This window comes from Eptatretus burgeri, chromosome 2 (genome assembly GCF_056783735.1).
Source record: "Eptatretus burgeri isolate ZD-2024b chromosome 2, Ebu_testis_v1, whole genome shotgun sequence".
Taxonomy (NCBI): domain Eukaryota; kingdom Metazoa; phylum Chordata; class Myxini; order Myxiniformes; family Myxinidae; genus Eptatretus; species Eptatretus burgeri.
Genome location: NC_140962.1, coordinates 144,252,339 through 144,264,517, shown reverse-complemented (window position 1 = coordinate 144,264,517; position 12,179 = coordinate 144,252,339). Strand labels below are relative to the sequence as shown.

Below are 12,179 nucleotides of genomic sequence, written 5' to 3'. Positions count from 1 at the left end.
GCAAACTAAGCATTAGTAGCATACTTTCTATATTCCAACGATACGATCTGTCTGTTGTTTGTTAAAATATTTTGAAAAGTTCACTGTAACGGACGTAACTCAGCAATGTAACGGATGTAACCCGTGCGATCACATATTGGATAGTCAATGCTGGGCCGCATTTTATAATATCTATACAATCTCTTACATACATCAGCGAACAATTGGTTGTTTTTTTTTTTGAACAAAAATTATATTTTGATCAAAAAGGCATTAGACCGTGGACTGCAGGCGTGAATAACACGAAAAAATGTAACGGACGTAGCAATGTGCACCTGGTACAATAAAATGCGAAAAAAGATACACAACAGTGGAAATGTTTCAAAAATTGTACTACAGCCTGATCCTATATCAGTAATATTCATCAGCGAATACTATTTCGGATTAAAACATTCATCAAATAGCCATATTTTCGACAAAATGATAACAGACAGAATGACTTACCGTTGGAAGACGTTGAGGCAGTTCTTTCAAGATGGCCGCCAAATCACGTGACATCATCCACGGAGTAAATATCGCATAAATTATGAAAATTCAGACCTAACTAAACACCGTCCAACAGAAATCCTTTTGAAAAATGCATTTTCAAATTTTATGCTTCATGCCCATTAATACGTGGAATTACCCTGAAGCATTTTGAGGGACACACACACACACACACACACACACACACACACACACACACACACACACACACACACACACACACACACACACACACACACACACACACACACACACACACACACACACACACACACACACACACACACACACACAATTGAAAGCTCTTTGCACTGAATGACAATAATTTGACAGAACAACAACCTGGAGCAGAGTCAATCGGAGCCAAGATAGCGGTGACGGAATCAACCAAAGGGCGTTCGGAATATGATTGACGTCGCGGCCGCAGAACCAATCGGTGTCGCTTTTACTTGGACATGCTTTTAAAAGCACATGTGATCATTGTTTCTGGTTTCTTTGCTGTGTATCCCCTTGAGAAGTACAGCATGACAAGCTTCGGTGTTACTTTACCTTGTAGACATGTTCATTACACAGAACCTCCATCTTCCCATTGACAAACTGTCATTAATAACCGATTTTAACATGCTGCATTGCACATCTTAGTAACCACCAACAAATTATTTTAATGGTTATTTATAATGTGTTTCAGAAACTTTTTATTTATTTTATTTTATAAATCCTATTTATTTAATTTTTTTATCTAAATACCTCACATAAATATGTATATATATATAAACACACACACACACACACACACACACACACACACACACACACACACACACACACACACACACACACACACACACACACACACACACACACACACACGCCAGTAGGCGACATGGGTGGTTGCTACATAATTGCAAACTAGTCATACAGTTTTTGATGGATCAGGCTGAAATTTTTGACAAAGAGGTTGATTATGGTGCGCATAAAAGTGCAGAAGCCAATTTTTGATTTTCGAAAAAAAAAATATAAAAATATTTTTCGGATTTTTTCAATAATTTCAAAGCACCGTTGCGAGGCAACGGTGGCGTCCATAGCAACGGTGCTCAAAAGCATACAACTCGATCCTGGTTTGAACCTACCAGTCAAGTTTCATCAAAATCGGTTGACTCCTCTGGCCTCCAGAGCTGTCCATTACATACATACAGACAGACGGAAAACCTGAGAATAACGGTAGTCTAGCAACCACGCAATATATATATATATATATATATATATATATATATATATATATATATATATATATATATATATGTATATGTATATGTATATGTATATGTATATATATATATATATATATATATATATATATATATATATATATATATATATATATATATATATATATATGTACATACATACATATATGTATATGTATATACATATGTATATGTATATGTATATGTATATGTATATGTATATATATATATATATATACATACATACACATATATGTACATTGTCGCGATCCCGGCTGTTAGTATCTTCTAGCACGGAATACTGACGTTAATGTCCGAGCTTCAAGCAGTCCATGTGTGGACAAAGAGAACAACAAAACGCACCACTGTGTTTCAAATCGGCCTCTAGGGGTAGCCACGATATTTTATTGGCTCGATCTCAAAAATGGCTGGTAACAGAATTGAATACCCAGCACAAAAAAAATCTGCCAGAACTCTTGGCAACAATAGAGTTCCAAAACAGGGTGTACAACTCACAGCTCCACTCGACGATAGCCGGGAATAACGATAGCACTCGTCCCGATTTAACTCAATCCTTTAGACGGAGCTATCAACGATCAGCGCGACTGCGCTGTTGAAAGTCTTGAAAATCACTTGAAAATCGCTTTTAAAACATGCGATTTGGAGCGCTCGATATATTTTTCCACTCGCGATCTTAGAGCCACGTCTGTTGCCCAAAATGGCGCCCCAGCTCTGATGCGGTCCACCCACCACGTGCCGACCATCCCACCAATCCCTGGGAGCCTGAAAAAGGTCACGTGACGTTGTGGGCGGGACACTAAATTTGGTGAGAACATGGTTTTTTTCACAACATATATATATATATATATATATATATATATATATATATATATATATATATATATATATATATATATATATTGTTTAACCAATAATTTTAAATAAATAATTTACCTCAATAAAGAATTAATTCATTATTATTGTATCAAATGCAATGTAATCGGAACTTGTTTCCATGAAAACCAACCAAAGTGAAATAAAAGGTGACGATGGAGTCTAAAGACATTCTCACAAGACCTGATCAAACAATCAGTCAAATATCCTCTGATTAACATGATGGCAAAAAACCTTCTCAGCACGTTCCACAAAATCATCTTTATTGAACAAATTCTTGCAAATCTCAGTAGCTGAGGTGAAAGAACATTGTAACCCATTTTAATTGGTACATTGAAACCTGGAATGGTGTACAAGACTACCTGGAAACTGAAATCATCAACTTTATAATAAACACTTGTACTAAATCCATTCTGTCCAACTCTAACCAACACATCCAGATATGCAGCAACTGTACAATCATTACCACTCCTGTTTACAATCAGGCTATCTGGATAAATCTTGTGAAGCTGCCTATCAAAAAAAATTATCGTTAACCACACAAATATCATCTATATAACAACATGTATGAGATAATGTTTTCGCTTATCCTAATTTTTGTTCTCCTTCATCAGTTTCTGCATGAATGAAAACTCACAGAAAATAAGAAAAATGTCCACTACTTGGGGGCTGCAATTCCCACCCATGGGAATACCCTCAACCTGTTGAAACATTATCCCACAAAAGGACACAAAAGTGTTCAATAAAATAAAATTAACAGCATCCTTAAACTTCTGCTTATCAAAACAATGAAAACTTGAATATTTCTTTTCTCGAAAAGAATGCTCCAACAAACCTGACACATAAAAACTTCTTAAAAGAGTTAAAAACCTTGTCAATTCCTTTGAAGAGTGAATCCCTCACTAGTGTGTGACAGCAGTTTAAAAATGAAGCATCATACAAATACCTTGGGGTAGAAGAGGGACACCAAATATATCACAAACAAATGCACAAAACAATCGCCAATGAATAAGCACATAGAACGAAGCTGATCCTGAAAACGTACCTCTCCCAAAGAAACAAAATCGAAGCTATAAACCAACTCGCAGTCCCAGTGTTCCAACAGCTGTGTAATAATAGACTGGCCCCAACCAGGAATCAATAAGTTAGACATCAAAACAAGAAAACTCCTTCCCATACGCAAATGTTCTCCAAAAATCAGTGCATCCAGAGAATGTACCTGCCAGGACAAGAGTGAGGGAGCAGACTGATGGAACTCAACCAGGTGCACAGAATGGGGAGTGTTGGACTAGCTGAGGATTTGAAATGCTTAACAGACTATCGGATTCAATTTGTAAACAAACATGAACACAACAAACCTTAAAAAGTATCCTTAACTCAGCATGCAAATAATTTCCAAAAACTGGTGCGAATCGAAGATGCCACACAGGAATATGAAACGGCAACAAATACAGACCCAACGACGGGACAAAAGACAAAATAAATGGATATATAGAATATCAACAAATATACACCAACAACAAGGAGAACGACAAAAGAGCAGGAAAATACAAAATAGAATTGGACCAAGATGAGATTGACAAAGAAGTCTCTTTGGAATGGCTAGGAAGAGGTCAGCTCAACTGGGACGTAGAACAAATCATAATAAATGCCCAAGATCAAGGACACCACATCAATGGATTAAAAAAGATGGTGGGACTGAGCCTGACGGACAAGTGTTGGTTCTGCAATACAAAAAGAAAAAGTAAAAGTCACCCACTTTCAGGATGAGAAAACTACCGGAACAACTTTACACACAATGGCACAACAAAGTATACAAAGTGATTCATTGGCACTTCTGCAAAAATTTCAACATCCCAGTTCCATAAAATTAATGGAAACACGAACCAAGGGCAATCATGGAAAATGAGGATGTCATGCTTACGTATGACTTGACAATCCCATTGAGCGTGAACATAGAAAACAAAGCCTTGCGACCGAACATACTTCTCAGGAATAAAAAGTAAAAGATGGCATTGCTGATTGAGGTATCAGTACCCAGTGATTGTTGCTTAAAAATGCAGAAATCAAGAAAATGACTAAATGCCAGGACCTCAAAAATGAGATCAAGAGATGTTGGAAGCTGAAGAGCATTGTAATTGTATCAGTGCTAAGTGGAGCAACAGAAACGATAAAGAAAAACTTCACTGAGCTTTGAAAAAACATCCCTCGGAATATTACCACAAACAAACTGCAGTAAGAGACAGTCCAGGGTTTGGTGATGATCCTGAAAAGAGACCTTGGAATGATACTCTGAGAACAACAAAAATCAATAGCTTGGTCCATGAACTGTGATCCCTTACCAGGGCAGATATGGATACTTTGAATCCTGGGAGGACTCCGTGCCACCTCCTGAAACCTGATAATGGGGATAACGAATCATACACACACACACACACACACACACACACACACACACACACACACACACACACACACACACACACACACACACACACACACACACACACACACACACACACACACACACACACACACACACACACACACACACACACACACACACACACACACACACTGGAGAAGGGCACTTGGTCAATCATGTCGATACCTTATCCGAAACGCTGAAACTCAATCTATATAAGGTTACACAGTTTGTGAGAGGAGTTGGGATGAGGGTTAGAATCATGTAGATAGGGTACTTTAGAGGAGAGGGTATGAATGTGCAAGGGAGAGTGGAACGATGTGGAAGAGGGGAATGATTGGGTGGAGAGGAAGGTGAAAACCTTGGAATGTCGCTCGTCTTAATATGTATCTTCACCTGATCCGTCCCTCACTTTGTGGGTCTCCCACATCAAAGGAATTTTTTTTTCTTTGCAAAAGCGAGGCTCATGGAAGAGCAAGGTTATAAATGACAGTGGGACAAACATCAAGGGAGTGAACAAAGACGAAAAGAGGAGAGGGAGAGGGAGAAGGGGATGAAACACTAAAACTAGCAAGTCAGATGGTTGGGTTAGGAAAGGTTAATGAGGGTATTACGATTAAGGGTAAGAATTGGGGATGAGAACAGGTGGTGGTGCACTGCTTTCTTGAAGCCCTGGAGGGAAAGGTGAGATATGACATCACCTATCTAAAAGCATGATCTTTTCTACCCCCATGAACCCTCCCCAAGCCCACCTCTTTCAAAATTTCCCGTTTTTCCTCCCTGAGAGCTTCTTCATCCATCTTGTTTAATGCTTATGTTCTTGCCTACCCCTCCTTCTTCCTCACATCTCTTATTTGTCAAGGTCTTCCTCTATGTTGTCCTTCAACCTGGTTTCAACTATTTTCAAGCAAACCCATGATGATTCTTTTTAATTTATTCAAATTTATCTTGACAAGAAACACCTACTGCCGAAGAGACCAGCTGAGGAGTGGGCTGGATTGGGGGTCATGTGTTCGTGTCTGTGCACAACAACATAGTTGAGTTCCATTTGTATTCAAACTCCTTTTCGACTTGATTATACATTTCACATTCGCTTCGCCGATGATGCTTTAGACTCGGCCATGTTATTAGCCTCATGATTATCATCTTGAAGCATTTTGTAATCTCTCCATCTGTCTTTCTGTCTGTCCTTACGTCTGTCCATCCATCCGTCACGTTGTCTCCTCAACGTTTTTGCAGAAATTCACCAAATGTCATAGTTGCGATTACCACATGGCGAAAACGTGCAAGTGCAGAATCATTTTTTGGCCCCACTCCATGGGGTGTGTTCCAAAGCTTGAATTCCGAAAAATTAAATTGCGGGAACATTTTAATACATTTTCAAATTAAACTTTGTAGACGCAACCAACATTGGGGGACGCAGGAAATGTGTAATGATTTTATCATTTGTTCCCTGAGTTCATGCCCCATGGGGTGGGGACTCCAAATGTCTTTCAGTCCTGTGTTAAGCAATAGAAGTGACTGTTTGAAAAGGCAATCGTGCATTGGATGGAATTGACTGAATAGTTTGTGGTTTTAACAATGTTTACTTCTGGTCGGTATGCCACACAAAACACCATGATGAGCTATTTAAACACCTTAACATGGCATTTATCCAAGGCAGAAAACCCCTTTGGGGATTGTGGAAAATGAAGGTGCTAAAACCTCCATTGTATGACTCTTCATCACCATGGAAAGGTTGATTGAGATTGGATAAGTAACAAGTGAATGAATCGCGGTCAGACAGACAGACCGAAACCAAATTGCGTATTTTATTATGATGGTATCTCGTCATTCGCGAAATCGGTTGACAATTACTTCCTCACTATCAAAGTTAAGGTAACAGATCTCGTTCTTCAATGTTTTCTCCAGTTTCATCTAAAATCATGTTATTATCCATATTTTAACTTGAAATGATTTATCAGGTGGATGAACCCCCGATGTCTCTCATCTTTTGGCCACATGGAAATTATAATTATTTAACAGTTGATTTTGCAATACATTGGTCAAAATAATTTGGCAGCCACATCTAATTTTTACTTTGGACGGGAGCTCTGCACTGAGCCGCGCTATGAGAGGGTGTAGGGCAGCCCGGAATCATGGCGAAACCCAATCCTTATCCCTGTATCGTAAGAGGCGACCAAGGTTGCATCAGGAAGGGCATCCGGCGTAAAACATGTGCCAAATTAGTATGCGGATCATAACGGATGATCCGCTGTGGCGACCCCTAACGGGAGCAGCCGAAAGACGAACAACAACATCTAATTTTACTTTATTAATGTACTTTAGCTGTTTGTAGACATATATATATATATATATATATATATATATATATATATATATATATATATATATATATATATATATATATATATATGTCTATATGTGTATATATATATATATATATATATATATATATATATATATATATGTATATATATATATGTATATGTATATATGTATATGTGTATATATGTATGTGTGTATATATGTATATGTGTATATATGTATATGTATATGTATATATATATGTATATATATATATATATATATATATATGTATATATATATATATATATATGTATATGTATATATATGTATATATATATATATATATATATATATATATATATATATATATATATATATATATATATATACATTAATCTCATCAATTACCTTATCTTCCTTGGCTACCCCCACCTTCCTTCTTTGTTGAATGAATGTTTCTCTCTTCTCTGCTCAGACTGGAGTCCAGGTCACATTCTACAACCACAGAGCCTCCACCACCAAGTTTGCTGGAGTTCCCAGTGGAGAACCAGAATGTGGACTCACTAATCCAGCTCAATGAGAATCTTCTGAAAGAGATCCAGAGTAAGTGAAATAACGGAGACAAGATTTATGGTAAAGAAATGTATTGTGGACATTAAAAATGAAGTTTATCACATCGGTATGGCAAAGATTGAGTGAGAGCTAGGACAGCTACAATTGCAACAGGATGGGAATAACCATTAGCTGGCAATATCTATCTCAGGGCTGAGCAATAGCTTTTTGATGAGATCCTAGTAGAATTAGAGGAAGGGAAGAAATAACCAGAAAAAAGAAAGGGATGCTAAAGATCCAGGTCCAGATCATATGCATCCAGGAGTACTGAGTTGAAGAGCAGATAAGCATGGTGTTGGCAGATATCATTAACAGCTTGTTGGAGTCAGGAAAGGTAGCAGAGAATTGGAGAGTCGCAATTGTAACACCACAATTTTGAAAAGATCCAGTGAAGAATTGGGGAACTCTGCACTTGGTAGTTTAACTTCAGGTGTGGGGAAGGTGTTTGAGGCGTCAATTAAAGAATGGATAGGGAACCATTTAAATAATTTCAAACTGGTTGAAGGTAGTCAGCAGAGATTTACTAAAGGGAGATCATCCTTAACAAATTTATTGGAGTTCTATGAGGCAACTTCTGATTGGGTGGATGAAGGAAGTGCACTGGATTTAATCTCATTGACCACATCCACGAAGGGATGTCACCTGCTTCAGCTATCAGCTGAGCCCAAATTCCCAATTTAGGAGCAAGCAAACCAATTTAGAAGCTACCTAACCATCAAGTTGCATGGAGCTGAGAGAAATATTCCCACACTCTTACTTGACAAAAACATCAACCATTAATTCCCTGCAGGGCCATGGCATCTCAATTCCCGACAGGTGTGGCCTCAACTCAGCAGCGTGGAGGTCCTACATTGTAAGGGTGTGTGTGTGTGTGGTGTGTAGTGTGTAGTGTGTCAGTGTGTGCGTGCCCGCAGCACAAACAGAGTCCCATGTTGAGGGAAATCCTCGACTCCCCATACACCTTCTCCCCCAGCACCACAACAACTCCCTTTGTTGCACAACCTGCTGGATGGCGTCACCCAAATGGCACTACATTATGCATTCCTCGCCGGGCCTTCCCATCTCCCGGCAGGTTTTCCATTCTCGTTCATTTGTTGGGCTACCAGGGGCCAGGCATGGCAGGGGCCCCAGGTTTCCCGCTCTTCATCAGAGCCCAATCTACCTGTGGACATGCACCACTCAACTCCATCTGGGGTCCACAGACCTTACATGCAATGTCCTATGTGCTATGGGCTCCATACATTCTAAAAATCACAATAACACACAATAAATAATAAAAATTCACCCATAAAATATTTTTTTAGGCATGCACACGTTTTAAACCCGTACCACCCAGTCCATGTGCTTGGCTGTCATGGCCACTCTTGCCCGTCACACATACCAATTCCCCAACTGACCTGCATACCCCCGAAAGCAAAGCACAGCGAGTCGTGACAATGGGGAAAGGTAAATTTGACAATCTAATGACCAACGTGCTGCCCATTCAATACCAGCAGCGCCTGCTGCAGCCAATCTTCCCATGTATCCCATGTCAATTGTACCCAGGGCTCTCTTTCCAAACTGAAAGCCCATTAATCACAGTGAATTATCTATCCTTAGAAGGTTATTCTTGCCTCTGGACCTTCCCTGTTATTCCAATTTAACGACATGACTTTCCACAGATATGCATGGTGTTGGCTTAATGGTTAGAGTGGTGGGCTTGGGATCCTAGGATCCTGAGTTTAAATCCCACTCGGCTGTTGAATTAATACCAGGTGGGGTTGACTCTGCCTGTCATCTTTCCGAAGTCGGCAAAATGAGTGCCAGCTTGATGGTATCCTGTGTCGGAGTGGCGACACATCCAGTCTTTGCCCAATAACCTTGGAGATTGCTTAGGCAGCACCAACGCTCTGCACAGAGTATGGTCCCAATGGATGATGGATTTCCACAGATTGTCTCTGGTCATTGTCTGGTGGGCAGTTCTCAATCCCAGGTCCATGCAGTTTGAGACCTGTGTCCATAGACCAACCCAGCATTGTAGCTGTCCTCATGCTGGCTGTTCCCGAGCCTAACTGAGAGGCTGCTTGGCCGCTTGCCCTGGTGGTCACCTCCTCAGGCTATTACTGGCACTCCCTGTTGCCGCAACCAAGGCGCAACCTGTAAGACCTCCCCCCAAGTAGTCCTCTTGATACACCATGACACACGAGGGGCCCACGGAGGCCTCATCTCCCTCCAGGGTCCAGCGACCCCACCGGCCCGAAACTCTCGAACAGATGGCGCCCCTTGGATTAAAGACACCACACCCCAGCAGACTCCCTGTGGAGCTCTGGTGGTACCACCACCTGTGGTTGGACCCCACATCCAAATCCTGCTCATGCAACCCAATATCGCAGGGGTCAATCTCGCATGAGGCTCACCCCACCTGGCCTGAATTCTGCAGCCTGGGAACCAACTCCCACCAAGGCTGCTTGAAATAAATTCCCATTTGAAATTTCCAGCCCCATATGTCCAAATGCGACTACTTGCTGTGGCCCCAATGCTTTTGGGCTTTATAAGCCTCTCCTGCAGCCACTGCTGGCTTTGTCTCACTCTCATCCAACCTCTATCCATTGTCATGTGCTGCCAGCTGATCACAACTGACAACTCCTAAATCGTATGAACAAGTGTGTTTAAAAACCAAACCGGGCTCTGTTTGACATTCTCCCAAGATGGCCTGTCTCTTTCCAAGTGCTCTACCACTAAACGTCTCCATTCTCCCCCACACTGCGGTCGCTAGCACACACCCCATCTACAATGAGTCGACAACTCCGGGTGCCAAGTTGACCCCACAGTGTCCACCTCGAAAACCCCGAGGCCAGGCATGACCTTCACCTCCACCAGCTCACACATCGACGGGCGCATCCATGCTCACCAGCATAGGATTGCACCCGCTCACCAGTGGTTCGACCTCACTCCCACCTTGAGCAAGCTTGCCCATTGCCCCACATGTCACAAGCTTGAAAACCTGGTTCACCAGCTCAGGTTTGGCTGCCTGCCCATACAGCGTAGCTTGCGCTGCATTACACCCTGTTGGTCCCCAGTGAGTCAGAACCATCCCTGCCGTGTCCAACTGCATGTCCATGAGCACCATTCAGCAAACTCTGGAGGTTGTTTCACACACCACAGAGCCTAACCTCCCTCCCTCTTAACCCTCTATCTGGCTCATCACATGGACGGTCTCTTCCCATCCACAATGGTGTGATGTCCTTCCAGGCATTTATTTCTTTAAATGTCCTGTTTTCTTTTACAGTTTCCAAACCAACCCACCATTAGTGGAGCATAAATGGGGCTTCTGAGGCAGCCATTCAAATGAATGGGGGAAAAGGGAAAAACTTTATAACTTAAGCCCCAAAAGGCCAAAATAGGACACGGATTTCCTCCCCCTCCCATACAAGCAAATGTAAAATTGAGACTGATTCCCTTCCCTTCCGTACAAGCAAATGTAAAATAGGAGACTGATTTTCTCCCCTTCCCATACAAGCAAATGTAAAATTGAGACTCACTCAAGCCCCAAAAGCTCAAAATAGGAGACTGATTTCCTCCCCCTCCCATACAAGCAAATGTAAAATTGAGGCTTGCTGATTAAAGCACTTCTTTCCTTTCATATTTTCATTCCATTCAAAGATCGAACCAATGAAAATTTTTCCATGTTCCACTTTGGGGAACAACTTAATTTTCCAATTACATTCATCACCATCGAGTATATTCACAAAGATTACATGGAACTTGGTTCTTGGTTTAAGTGCCTTTGTTGAGCAGAAATGAAATGATAAACTTCTCTCAATGCTCTTATTTAGCCATCTCCTGAGCCATCTCCTGAGCAATTATATCCATCAGAATTCACCGACGTGAAGTTTTCCAATAAATAAATATGATGGTTATTGTGAGGAAACACGAGTTGGGAAAATATAAAATAATAACAGGGGATCGGATGTTCCTTTCCCCATACTACAAGGGTGAAGGTATGTATCTTGGGAGAGGATACCATAAACCTAAGAGACAAAGGGGTGTCAGACATCGATTTCGAAAAAAAGGAGATGGGATAATTGATACTCTAATCTACTAGGTATAGGTTCAACTATTCTTCAACATATAGACCTAATTGGTTCAAATGCTTCTGCTGTGGGAAATGTACTGGGTGCAAAAAA

General features: G+C 40.7%; 1 protein-coding gene across 1 annotated transcript in view; it reads left to right on the top strand.

Moving 5' to 3' along the window:
• The window catches only part of LOC147033408 (E3 ubiquitin/ISG15 ligase TRIM25-like), a 65,932-nt gene that overhangs the window by 33,578 nt on the left and 20,175 nt on the right, over nt 1-12,179 (top strand). Inside the window, exon 6 of the mRNA XM_085854206.1 lies at nt 7,877-8,004. Coding sequence (XP_085710332.1) covers nt 7,877-8,004 — 128 coding nt within the window. The remainder of the gene's footprint in view (nt 1-7,876; nt 8,005-12,179) is intronic.